The sequence below is a fragment of the Loxodonta africana genome, chromosome 1, assembly GCF_030014295.1.
Source record: "Loxodonta africana isolate mLoxAfr1 chromosome 1, mLoxAfr1.hap2, whole genome shotgun sequence".
NCBI lineage: Eukaryota > Metazoa > Chordata > Mammalia > Proboscidea > Elephantidae > Loxodonta > Loxodonta africana.
In genome coordinates, this window is record NC_087342.1 from 145,780,195 (window position 1) to 145,794,402 (window position 14,208).

Below are 14,208 nucleotides of genomic sequence, written 5' to 3' on the forward strand. Positions count from 1 at the left end.
AAGCAATATACTGTTCCTTGTCTTACACCTAGCAGTCTCATGTCTTCTGCCTGCAATGGTGAAACTGTGGCAGGTTAACTTCTTAGCTTGCACGTGTAAAATCTCAGAACCTTTACAGTTCTTTTTTTTTTTTCTAAATAATTTTTATTGTGCATTAAGTGAAAGTTTACAAATCAAGTCAGTCTCTCACATATAACCTTATATACACCTTACTACATACTCCCATTTACTCTCTCCCTAATGAGTCAGCCCGCTCCCTCCTTCCAGTCTCTCCTTTCGTGACCGTTTTGCCAGTTTCCAACCCTCTCTACCCTCCCATCTCTCCTCCAGACAGGAGTTGCCAACACAGCCTCAAGTGTCCACCTGATACAAGTAGCTCACTCCTCATCAGCAACTCTCTCCAACCCATTGTCCAGTCTATTCCATGTCTGATGAGTTGTCTTTGGGAATGGTTCCTCTCCTGGTCCAACAGAAGGTTTGGGGATTATGACCGCCGGGATCCTTCTAGTCTCAGTCAGACCATTAAGTCTGGTCTTTTTATGAGAATTTGGGGTCTGCATCCCACTGCTCTCCTGCTCCCTCAGGGGTTCTCTGTTGTGCTCCCTGTCAGGACAGTCATCGGTTGTGGCCAGACACCATCTAGTTCTTCTGGTCTCAGGATGATGTAAGTCTCTAGTTCATGTGGCCCTTTCTGTCTCTTGGGCTCATAATTATCTTGCGACCTTGGTGTTCTTCCTTCTCCTTTGATCCAGATGGGTTGAGACCAATTGATGCATCTTAGATGGCCACTTGTTAGCATTTAAGACCCCAGATGCCACACTTCAAAGTGGGATGCGGAATGTTTTCTTAATAGAATCTATTTTGCCAGCTGACTTAGATGTCCCCTGAAGCCATAGTCCCCAAACCCCCACCCTTGCTCCGCTGACCTTTGAAGCATTCAGTTTATCCAGGAAACTTCCTTGCTTTTGGTGCAGTCCAGTTGAGCTGACCTTCCCTGTATTGAGTATTGTCCTTCCCTTCAGTGGGAGTGGGTTCACCTAAAGTAGTTCTTATCTACTATCTAATCAGTAAATAACCCTCTCCCACCTTCCCCCCTCTCGTTACCACAAAAGAATGTGTTCTTCTCAGTTTAAACTATTTCTCAAGATCTTATAATAGTGGTCTTATACAATATTTGTCCTTGCGCATCTGACGAATTTCACTCAGCATAATGCCTTCCAGGTTCCTCCATGTTATGAAATGTTTCACAGATTCATCATTGTTCTTTATCAATGCAGCTTTACAGTTCTTGATTCTTCAAAATAATGATTGTTAAATAGATTGTATTTGGAAAGTTTTTTGGAATTTATATAATTTTTACAGTTTTTAAGAAGTTGATTTAGGATATTGCTTCTTCTTGCTTTGGTATAGGGTGTGTTTATAATGTCAGTCCATATATGGAGTATCATCCTGGCGGAGAAGATACATTAATGAGTGCAGCAGGATCAGATGGTACTGACCTTTTTAATCAGGTAAGATGCTGAAAGTAATGAAAGTATTGTAACGGGAAAATACTCTCAGATTTAGCAATGTGACATTTATAGAAAGAAAGAAAATAGTTGCGTAAATTTCAGATATGTTACTAGAATTTTGAATTGTAGAAAGATGCTCACAAGTAGCAGGTGTTCCTTTAACTTGCCTTTGAATTATTTCATCAAAAATTTAGAGAAGGTTTCAACCCTGTGTCTAGGAGTCTGCTCTTAAGTATTTGCTGTCTCCTCTGCTGTTGGAAGCCCTCATGGCATAGTGGTTAAGAGCTGTGGCTGCTAACCAAACGGTCAGCAGTTCGAATCCACCAGGCACTCGTTGGAAACCCTATGGGGCAGTTCTACTCTGTCCTATAGGGTCGCTATGAGTCGGAATCGACTTGACGGCAATGGGTCTTTGGGTCTGCTGTCAAGTGTTTACTTGGTTTTCACTGATGTTAATAATGGTGATGATTGACTTAAGGAAGACAGTGAAGACTAGAGGAAAGAACTTTAGGATCTGTAACTAAGTTACTGGGTCACTTTAAACAAGTCACTTAGCTTCTTCACTCTTGGTCTTTTTTCATTTGGAGATTATTATATATTCAGCCCACCTCACTGCACTGAGCATATACCATGTAGAAAGTTAGATGAAACTGATTACTGAAGAGAAAAATGTTTTTTTCTGAGAGCGATAGCAGAGATTCTGCATGGATATCTCAAAAGATATGTTAGTAACATCTTTTCTAATTTTTACTAAAATCAAGCAGTAGCTTATTCAGAGGTCATACAGAATATACTAATTATTATCAATTTGTTAAACTATTGTTTTGAGACAGTATTGTTTAGAAGAATAGAAATTTGCCTTTGTCTCACATATGGTTAACCATATTATAATAATAGGCTTTCATCATTTGAGATAGTTGAATCAGATTGGGTTATCTTTATAGTTGTCTCCTGACCAAATATAATTTGATTTCTGTTCTTCCTACCTTGTCATGCATTTTAGGATCTATTTTTGACCAGGCTGCCAGAAATGTAACCTGTATTATATTTAATTTTCTTCACTTACATCGCAAAATTCAATGTGTTAATATTCTTCCTGGATTGGAAAACACCTGTGTTTGTCCATTGGTCTTAATAGCAACCTCCTTGGGAGATTCTTTCTGCTGTTTTAAGACAGGTTTCTATTGTCATTTGATATTTGTTACTATCCAGTAATTCAAGGCAAATAGAAAAATTTCAGAGTTTGCCTGAGAACTAGTTTATGGTACTTTTCTTTTATATCTGCCCTGTAACCTCTTGATGCTAAATGTACTATTGCACAAGAATTTCCAGTAAAATCCAGTCTTATTTATATTCCTCAGTGTTATGAGATTATATGAACCTTATTTAAGAAAGTTTTTGTTTTGCTGTTTTGGGAAATCACAAAAACTGTTATATTGTTAAGCTCTTTGGCAATTCAAGCAATATTTTAGTTGACAGACTTCTGCATCCCCCTTGCCTTTAATAAGGTCAGTGATGTTTAAATTATTTGACTTTCACCGCAGAAGTAAACAACTTTATATTCTAGAAACTGCACAGAAGCTTCTTGCATTCTTAAGTATCTGAGGATTTATTGTTGCCTAGCATTTGCCTTGTGCAATGAATGTTAAGTAATCTTTTTATTGTCACGTTTGTGTTTCCTGTTTAGACCTCACTCCTGTCCTCCAGTCTTGTATTTCCAAACACCTGATGGACAATTTGATAACCTGTTGGCACTTCAGCTACCTGGGCCCTCAAATAACACCAATCAATCCTCTTGCCTTCTCCCTGTACCCTCCCCCATTCCCTGTTTCTGGCAATGGGGAATTGAAATCACTGAGTAATACTTGCCTTCTCTCATTGGTGCCCCAATGTCCAATCGTGGGCTGAGTTCTGTGGATTATTTCTTTAAACCCACCCAGTGCCGTTCTTTAAACAATAGACCCTTTTTCTGCCTTCCCACTGCCTTACTTCAAGTTATCATCATCATCTTCTCTAGCCCCAGTATTTTTGTATCTGTCTTGATAGCTTTACCTTCAGTACCAATGTACAGAATGTATGGCAGCTAGATTAGTTTTCTTGAAGTACATTCATCTTAGCACCTTGCTCTGTAACTCTCAGTGCCTCACCAGTGACAGTGGAATAAATTTAAACCCTTTAGCCTGACTTTTGAGGCTCTAAAAAGACTGTATCAGGGTAAATATTTTCAACATATATCCTCTTGCTTTGAGCAAACTGAAGTGCCTGCCATTTTTCACCAGTCTCATCGTTGGCAAATTCCATATCTTTGCCTCTGCAAATATCTTACTCCTTCATTTATCTGTTTAAATTCTGCCCAATCCTATCACCCCCTAAGATAGTGCTTTACACGTTAGTGGATACTGTATAAATATGTGGTAAGTGAAATATCAATTTATATTAGTAAATGAGTGCCTGTTATATGTACATATACATTTTTTACGTATTTACTATTTTCATGTTTAGTTATTTACTCAGGAACATACCATGAAGATTCTGATACCACATAATGTTATTTTGATCTGATTTTTTTCATTATTGTATCCCATTGAATAATACATTATGATTTTCCTTTCCTGGTCTTTTACTCTTGAACATTTGGGTTGTTTCCAGTATTTTGCTAATATAAACAGTAATATGATGCCCTGGTGGTGCAGTGGTTAAGAGCTTGGCTGCTAACCAAAAGGTCAGCAGTTCATATCCACCAGCCACGCCTTGGAAACCCTATGGGGCAGTTCTACTCTGCCCTATGGGGCTGCTATGAGTTGGAATTGACTCGAAGGCAACAGATTTTTTTTTAATAAGTATCCTGGTATCTACATCTTCATGTGTATGTGATATTTTCTCAGATACATCCCTAAATTACTGAGTGAAAGAGCTGTGTATTTTAAAGGTTTTAATGCATATTGAAAAAGCACCTTCTAGAAAGATTGTTTAATTCCCACCGGTAGTATATAGCAACAAGCACTAAGTGACAGGTTGACTGTGAGTTTTCAAGACTATGTCTGTCAGATACCCAAGTCTGAATACCTATAACTTATCACTTGTACTTTCATGTAAAAATGGCCTTTGATGAAAAACACTCCCAGCTCAATTCGCAAAGCAAACAATTGTTTATGCGTTTTTCCTCAGGGAACCATTGTATTTTTGAGAATTTCCCACTTTGTCACACACGATATTAAAAAAGATAGGAGTTGAGATTTTAAAAAAATTAATAATTTTTATTGCTTCATGAAGGATATTCTTAAGGGAAACTGGCTTCTTTTTTTTTTTTTAACCCCTATGGGACCATGTTTGTGAAGAATACAGTGACTACTAGTCAGTGGATGTGCCACTGCCTTAATTTGTGCCCAGACACCAGCCGTTTCACCCACCAGTGCTTTTGTAACATTAGCACAAATAACAACACAATAAAAAAGGCAAACCTTAGTATTATTATGAAACTATTTTAGACCCCATGGACACCTGAAAGGGTGTCAGGGACACCCCCAGAGTTCCACAAATGACACTTAAAGAACACTGTTATAAATAATCTTTGTCTATACTGCCTTTCTATCACTTCCTTGTTGTCTAATTGAATCTGGGTGGTGCAGATGGTTAAAATGCTCTGCTGCTAATCAAAAGGTTGGAGGTTTGAGTCTACCCAGAGGTGGCTTGGAAGAAAAGCCCGCCAGTCTGTTTCCTTAAATTCAACTGTTTGAAAACTCTGTGGAGTACAGTTCTACTCTGACACACATGGGATCACTGGGAGTCGGAATCTCTTTGATGGCAACTGGTTTCCAGAGCAGTTTAAGAATGTTTAGTTTTACTCAAAATTAGAATGTCCTATGGAGTTAGATACATTTTGCTTTTCTGTCATTTATCTCTCATACTAGATTCATCCTTGGGTCAATTATGAATCCATGCTGAAAGTATGCCTGGTTGGCAGAATGGCAGTTAAACCTACTGTTTCTAAAGGTAAGTGGTGCTAAACCAGCCTTGAAATTGGCCTTGATGTGTGACATACGTGCACGTTTTTTATTTGGATTTCAACAAATAAATAAGTTGCTGTATGTTTCTCATTTTCACTGGTCCCCTAGCCTAGTACCACTAAAGGCTTTATTTCAGTCCTACTTTAGAATCAAATAAATAGTGATTTTACCTTAAAAATTTGACCTATTTTGTAGAGAAAATTCATGGTGTGAGGGGAAAATTCATTTTGGAAGGGAAAGAACTTTACTTTCTTAGTTTTTCGTTACTTTTTTGATCTAAATTTTGAAGTTGTATAAAAAGATTTTGGAAGAGAAAGAACTTTACTCTTTTGGTTTTTCATTACTTATTCTTTTGATCTAAATTTTAAAGTTGTATAAAAAGATTTGCACTTGGTTAGTGTTGATTTTTAGACTAGTTTTTTAGAATTTAATTTTTTGCATGTTCACATGATTCAAAAATAAAAGAATTATATGGTGTAATGCATCCTCCCAACCTATCTCACCTTTGCCTGGCACCCTCCCACTCTTTGTACCCTCACCATAAATAACCTCTGTTGTTATTTTAGACTACTTTTAAACTGCAACTTGTTTCTTCCCCTTACCTTCTAAGCTGGGGCCCTACAGCTTGAGTGGTACTGGAGGTCACCCCTTTATTTTTCCTAAGCTTCTTTCTGAGTGCACCCTTTGAAAATTTTAGGCATAGAATAGGAGTAGCAGGAATATTTTGCTTAACCCTTTACTATGGAAGGAATGAGAATTGCCTCTTTTGAGTGATCCCTAACCCTTGAAGTCACATTAGGAATAAATCGGCTTGTCCATCCAGATTCTACTACTTAGTTCAGCAGGTTTTGTAATTCAGTTTTTACTCCCAGGGAATTAAATTAGCAGTATGGAAATAGCACAGGTTAACTTGGCTCCACAAGTTAATGGCTGTGCAAACTTTGGGCCAGCCAGTCTCCATTTCTAAGCGTCAATTTCCTAATCTGTATAATGACTCATAAGGCTAAGAATTAACATGCATGCAGTTCCCTGCACAATGAATATAATTGATGCTCAATAAATATTATTTCTTTTCCTTCCCTCCCTTTGCTACAAAACAAACAATGTGTGTATACCAAAAGCAAACGAATTTGAACTTCTGTGTTTGGAAATTCTTTCAAACCAGCTTACTTTCATAAGTCAATCCCTTTCACCTCTTAATTGGCTCCTAAATTCATCTGTTCAGTGCCAGCAGAGATATGGCCCTAACTAAATCAACAAGATGGATTGACACAGTGTCTGCAGCAATGGGCTCAAGCATAACAATGATTGTGAGAATGGCGCAGGACCAGGCAGTGTTTCCTTCTGTTGTAAATGGGGTTGCTATGAGTCGGAACTGACTCAATGGCACCTAACAGCAACAACAAATTTCAAGAGGACTAATTTTACTTCATCCTGAATATTATTTATTTACATAATCTGGTACTAAAGGTCATGTGTTCTTTTCTAATAACGTTAAGGATGACTTAAAAAATATGTCAGGCTTCTTAGTGTTTCTATACCATAAAAAAATAGGAGATGTGAAATTAGTAAACGGAGTTTCCTGTTTTCCCTCTTTCCTTCTCTCGAAATGAAAAACAGGTAAATCCAGACAATGCTTGATCAAATACAACAAACATCATTTTAAATGAGCAGTTTACTTCACAAGGAAATCCCCAGATTAAAAAAAAAAAGATAGGTGGAAGCAGCAATCCAGAGTGATAAACTAGTTCCGAAGCCCTCATTTCCCCAAGCACTTATATGGCTACTAGGAATTTAGAGCCACATGGGGACTTTGGTGTTCACGCAGGTTATAAAAGATAAAGCAGAGAGCTGAAAGTGACACCCCTGCCTATGCCTTGGACTCTTGAAAGGCTATATAGTCATCAAAATGGGAAGACTTGAAAAAAAAAAAAAATCTGTCAAGAACAGGGGTAGATATTAGGGTATCTTGTCTGCCTTGGCCTTCTTTATGAGATGGTGGGGGAGAGGACAGGAAAGTTTCCTCTGAGAACATTTGCTTCTACCCACGTAAGAATTGGGATTAACATACACCAAAAAAAAAAAAAATTTTTTTTAATGTGGCCTCAGAAACCCCGAGCCGAGAAATAAAATTGTCTCTCATTATTAGTTTCCCAGGCTGCCTGGCAGGTGCATATACAAAATTTAATGGGGAAACATACTTTCAACCTAAAGTCCTCAAAATTCTCACAAGTGTAGATCAAACGTTTATGAGCACACAATAAAAAATTAGAGAACACATGAGGAAAAAAATCAGCAGAAACAAATAACAGCAGAATTGGATCCTTAGGATTTTATTATTCATATACAGAATAAAAATAATTATGATTACAGTGTTTATGTTTAGAGAAATGAGAATGAATTGATAACATGAGTAAAAAAAACAAGAGACTGTTAAAAACAATCATGCAGAATTGAAAAAGAACCAAATAGAATTTCTATATATGAAAAATAGAGTTGATGAAATAAAAATTTATAGCCCAGAAAGTCAAATGGAGTATATATGGTAGAAGAGTTCAGCGAACTGGAAGGCAGAACAGCAGAAATTAACAAAACGGGGCACGTTTTGTTCCTAGTATCTATATTTAAGTGCCCCATTTCATTAGACAAAAAAGATAGAAAAATATGCAAGATTAATTTTCTGTTACATGAATTTCACTGCGATAAATACACAAGAGACATGGAAGACAGAATAAGAAGATCTAACAGGTTTCTAGAGGAGGTAGTCATGAGAATGGGGAAGAGGCAGTATCTGAAGGTATGATGGCCTGAGAGTTCCAGAACTGATAAGTTACAAATCCTCAAATTAGAACGTTTTGCAAATCCCAAACAAGGTGAGTAAGAAGAAACTGCAGCTCACCAAAGACAATGAGTAGATCCAGAAATAGCCAGAGGGAAACAGATTTACTAACAAAGCAATGATTAGTAAATTAACAGTGAATTTACTAGCTGTCAGCTAATTTGCTAGTTTAAATTTACTAGCTGTTAGAGTTAATTTACTAGAAAAGTAATAGAAGCCAGAAAATGGTGGAATAATCTCTTGAAAGTGCTAAGAGAAAATAACTGACAACCTAAAATCATTCAAACAAGGATGAAATAAAGGTACTTAAGATTAGCAAAAAAACCCATGGAGTCAAAATCAGAAGAGTTGAAGAAAACTAAGAATTGCAGACTAAACTCTAATCCTAAAGAACTAAACCCTGACCGGTATACCAGTATCTCCTTCTCACCACCTGGTTTAGGAATACAAACACATTTCCTCTTTGGAATGAAGTGACTCTGAGGTTCTGTGCATTTGTAAATTAAGTTTCCTTTTGAACGCTGTCAGGCGAAGCTCTGATGTTGATTACCAAGGCAGCATGACTTTGTAGAAAGAACACAAGACAGACCTTGGTTCAGATGTCTTCTCTGACACTCGTAAGTTGTTGTGTGCTTAGGCATCAGTGAACAGATGTTGGTGTTTTTCCTTATTAGTAAAGTGGGGTTTAATAATAAAACATTCTGATTTCAAGAGGGAAACCCTGGTGGCATAGTGGCTGAGTGCTATGGCTGCTAAATAAAAGATTGGCAGTGCAAATCCACCACGTGCTCTTTACAAACTGTATGGGACAATTCTGCCTTGCCCCATAGGGTCACTATGACTTGGAATCGACTTGACAGCAACAGGGTTTAAATGTTAAGAGGGTTAAATAAAGTAATGTGTACTAACCACTAGCACATAAGAAGCAATAAATGCTGGAGGTAGTAGAAGTGGTTGCTACTGTGGACACCATTCCCCTTCCACTCCTAAAATACTGAGGCTAATTACATTTAAAGTACAACCAGAATGCTCCTTAGAAACGAGGACAGTGAGGCTACATCTCAGCTTCCTTGGACACATTCTCGGAAGGGATCAGTCCCTGGAGAAGAACATCATGCTTGGTAAAGTAGAGGGTCAGCGAGAAAGAGGAAGACCCTCAACGAGATGGATTGACATAATGGCCACAACAGTGGGCATAAGCATAACAACGATTGTGAGGATGGCACAGGACTGGGCAGTGTTTTGTTCTGTTGTATATAGAGTTGCTATGAGTCGGAATATTCAATAGCAGTGGGTTTTTAACGTGTAGCCCTATCATTTTCGGGTATAAACCAGCATGTACTGATGTATTTTTCCATGAAAGATGGTTATGTTCCTGTGAAAAAGAGTCGTCTTAGTTTATTAATTTTTTTGACGGGGCATGTGATTGGGGTTGTGAATCAGTCTGTGTTTCACTATAAAATCTTTTAGGATCATGGGTGTGTTAATGAGGTGAGAACAGCAGCATGTGAGACAACTTGTAAGGCATTGATCATATGACATGAGAAAACTTGGTAAAGCATTGGGAAGCAAAGACAAGAATTTTACAGATCAGAAAAGCTTTGATTGTGAGTAAATGAATTCGGACTTTGTAACAGTGGAGCCTTGAAATACTTGCAAAGATTGAAAGTCTGACAGAATAAGCAGTGGTTTGGGTCAAGTACTGGGTAAGGTCTAGAAACATACAGCCTGAAATCCGGGTTCCCAGACCCAAAAGACCATGTTAGGAGACAAAGAAACCAAGGAGATAGATTTAATGTGTCAGAGGTAAGAAATACACATGATAATAAAGGTAAAGTGTTATTTTAACAGAACCTCTTATGCCTTTCATCTTTAGGCAGGGATTGGTCAGCAACTCTGCTGACCTGAGACTTACTGATAGATAAGGCAACCATGTAATTATTCAAACCACAGCACTTATGAGAGTGAAAGAGGACTCTATTATTAATTATACTGGGACAACAAAGGGAAAACTGTAACTCTGCAAACCAGGGCATATGTTTACCCTACAATTAAAGCTCCTAGATGAAGTAGAAGATGAAAGGAGAATGTTCTTGACATTAGGGGCAGTGAATATATTGGAAAGGCATTTTGCACATGGACTCCTTTCAGTATAAAATCCCTGAAACTGTTTTTTAGATGAGGTGACCTTCCAGAGCCCAATGCAGGGTATCCAGAATTGCTGTTTCAAGGATATCCCACAATTGGGAAGTTGTGGGAGGTTGGTTTTCAATTTATTTGGTGGTTTCTAACATGGGGATAAGGAGCTCTGGTAGCACAGTGATTAGCACTTAGCTGCTAACTGAAAGGTTGGAAGTTCGAAGTCATCAACAGCTCCACGGGAGAAAGATGTGGCAGTCTGCTTCCTTAAAGATTACAGCCTTGGAAACTGCGGGGCGATTGCTCTCGTCCTGTAGGGTCACTGTGAGTTAGAATCGATTCAGCAGCAGTGGGTTTTAGCATAGGGGTGATGAAATGCCTAGACATCCTAGGAAGAAAATGGAAAAGCTGACAGACTTTTATAAAACAAAATACTAGTGGGATATTATCAAGCAGAGTCAATTGTGCCAATTATAGTCCTTTGTTTAAAAGGTATTGTGGTTTGTGTTATGCTTTAGAAAGATGTATCAATAATGATAAAAGAAAAATTTTTCTTCTCCTTTTAGTGATGGTATTAGTAGCATATATATGTTAAGCTGGTATGTAGGTAGCGGACAGCTTTCTGGGATGTCCCAGGCAAGGGTGCATCTATAGAGCTTGGGATGGCACACATATACCAGGATCCAAAGAGTGCATTAATTCCTGTTGTGACACCATGAGAAATGAGTGTGTAACTTTTGAAACAAAAACAAGAATTAGGCCTGTATTGTGTTACGAGGAGTTCAGTTTAGAGATAAGGAGAAATTCCTAGATAAAAACAGGAGCCAAGGAGTCTTCTGCCAAGGCTAAGGCACTCAAGGGAGCATAGAGTAGTAAATTTTGGACTTTGTGAAAAAGACCCCTGCTAACAAGATTGACCTCATATCTGATGTTTACATGATCGCAGTATTTTGGAGTGAGAAAGGGAGATGAAATATATTGCTGTCACATAAAGATAAAACTTTCAAATCTAAATGCTCAACACTTTCCTTCCTAAAATGCTTTTCTTCAGGGACTCCAGACAAATGCCTATTGTAAGATTCCGTCAATTCAGTTCCAACTCATAGGAACCCTACATACAGCACAACGAAACACTGCCAGGTTCTGTGCCACCCTCACAGTTGTTGCTTTGTCTCAGCCCGTTGTTGTAGCCATTGTGTTAATCCATCTTGTTCAGGGTCTTCCTCTTTTTCACTGACCCTCTACCTTACCAAGCATAATGTCCTTCTCCAGGGACTGGTCCCTCCTGATAACATGTCCAAAGTACGTGAGAAGAATTCTCGCCATCCTCGCTTCCAATGAACACTCTGACCATACTTCTTCCAAGACAGACTTGTTTGTTCTTTAAGAAGTCCATGATATATTCAGTGTTCTTCCCCAACACCATGATTCAGAGTTAACGTTTCTTCTTTCGTCTTCTTTATTTCTTATCCAGCTTTTGCATGCATAGCTGAAAATATCATGGCTTGGGTCAAGTGTACCATAGTCCTCAAAGTGATGTCTTTGCTTTTCAACACTTTAAACAGGTCTTATGCAGCAGATTTGCCCAGTGCAGTACAGCGTTTGATTTCTTGACTGCTGCTTTCATGACATTGAGTGTGGATCCAAGAAAAATGAAATCCTCAGCTTCAATCTTTTCTCCATTTGTCATGATGTTGCTTTTTGGTCCGGTTGTAAAGATTTTTGTTTTCTTTATGTTGAGGTGTAATCCATAATGAAGGCTGTAGTCTTTGACCTTCATCAGTAAGTGCTGCAAGTCTTTGTCACTTTCATTAAGCAAGGTTGTATCATCTGCCTATTGCAGGTGGTTAATGAGCCTTCCACCAATCCTGATGCCATGTTCTTCTTCCTATAGCCAGCGTCTTGGATTATTTGCTCAGCATATAGGTTGAATAAATATGGTGAAAGCAAACAATGCTGACACACGCATTTCCTGATTTTGAACCATGCATTATCCCTGTGTTCTGTTTGAAGGACTGCCCCTTGGTCTATGTACAGGTTTTGTATGAGCACAATTAAGTGTTCTGAAATTCCCATTCTTCACAATATTATCTATAATTTGTCACGATTCGCAGTTGAATGCCTTTGCGTAGTCAATAAAACACAGGCAATGTGTTTCTGATGTTCTCTGCTTTCAGCCAAGATCCAACTAACATCAGCAATGATATCCCTCATTCCATGTCGTCTTCTGAATCCAGCTTGAATTTCTGGCAGTTCCCTGTCGTTGTACTGCAGCAAACACTTTTGAATGGTCTTCAACAAAATTTTACTTGCATGCATGTGATATTAATGCATTGTTCAGTAATTTGCACACTCTGATCGCCGTTCTTTGGAATAGGCACAAATATGTACCTCTTCCAGTCGGTTGGCCAGGTAGCTGTCTTCCAAATTTCTTGACATAGAAGAGTGAGCACCTCCAGTGCTTCATCTGTTTGTTGAAACGTCTCAATTGGTATTCTGTCAATCCTGGAGCCTTGTTTTTCCTCAGTGCTTTCAGTGCAGCTTGTACTTCTTCCTTCAGTATCATTGATTCTTGATTATATGCTACCTCCTGAAATGGCCGAATGTCAACCAGTTCTTTTCGGTGGAGTGACTCTGTGTATTCCTTCCATCTTCCTTTGATACTTCCTGCATTGTTCAATATTTTGCCCGTAGAATCCTTCAATATTGCAACTCGAGGCTTGAATTTTTTTCTGTTCTTTCAGCTTGAGAAATGCTGAGCGTGTTCTTCCCTTTTGATTTTCTAACTCCAGGTCTTTTCACATTTCATTATAATACTTTGTCTTCTCGAGCCACCCTTTGAAGTCTTCTCTTCAGCTCTTTTACTTCATTTCTTCTATTTACTTTAGCTACTTTAAGTTTAAGAGCAAGTTTCAGAGTCTCTTCTGACATCCATTTTGGTCTTTTCTTTCTTTCCTGTCTTTTAATGACTTTTTGCTTTCTTCATGTATGGTACCCTGGATGTCATTCCAGAACTCGTCTGGTCTTTGGTCATTAGTGTTCAATGTGTCAAATACATTCTAGAGATGGTCTCCAGATTCAGGTGGGATATACTCAAAGTCATATTTTGGTTCTCGTGGACTTGTTTTAATTTTCTTCAATTTCAACTTAAACTTGCATGTAAGCAATTGATGGTCTGTTCCATGCTGGCCCATGGCCTCTTTCTGAGTGATGGTATTTTCCATCATCTCTTTACACAGATGTGGTCAGTTTGATTCCTGTGTATCCCATTCGGAGAGGTTCACGTATATAGGCACCGTTCATGTTGTTGAAAAAAGGTGTTTGCAATGAATAAGTCTGTCATGCGATCTCCAGCGTTGCTTCTATCACCAAGGCCTTTATTCTCCAACTACCAGTCCTTTTTTTGTTTGCAACTTTCGCCTTCCAGTCACTAGTAATTATCAGTGCATCTCGATTGCACGTTTGATCAATTTCATACTGCAGACATCGGTAAAAATCTTCAGTTTCCTCATCTTTGGCATTAGTGGTTGATGCATAAATTTGAATAATTGTCATATTAACTGGTCTTCCTTGTAGGCGTATGGATATTGTCCTATCACTGACAGCGTTGCATTTTAGAATAGATCTTGAAATGTTCTTTTTGATAATAAATGCAACACCATTCCTCTTCAATTTGTCATTCCCAACATAGTAGATTATGTGGTTGTATGAT

The 14,208-nt window shown here is 38.3% G+C and overlaps 1 protein-coding gene across 6 annotated transcripts in view; it reads left to right on the top strand.

The window, feature by feature from the left end:
- LOC100676385 (cytochrome b5 reductase 4) overlaps positions 1–14,208 on the top strand; it is a 106,506-nt gene that overhangs the window by 27,462 nt on the left and 64,836 nt on the right. For all 6 annotated transcript variants that reach the window (XR_010322489.1, XR_010322488.1, XM_064288666.1 and 3 more), the window contains exons 3-4: positions 1,411–1,511; positions 5,423–5,504. Coding sequence is in view for 4 of the 6 variants with exons in the window: in XM_064288666.1 (XP_064144736.1) it covers positions 1,411–1,511; positions 5,423–5,504 (183 nt within the window). In the remaining 2 variants the exon portion in view is untranslated. The remainder of the gene's footprint in view (positions 1–1,410; positions 1,512–5,422; positions 5,505–14,208) is intronic.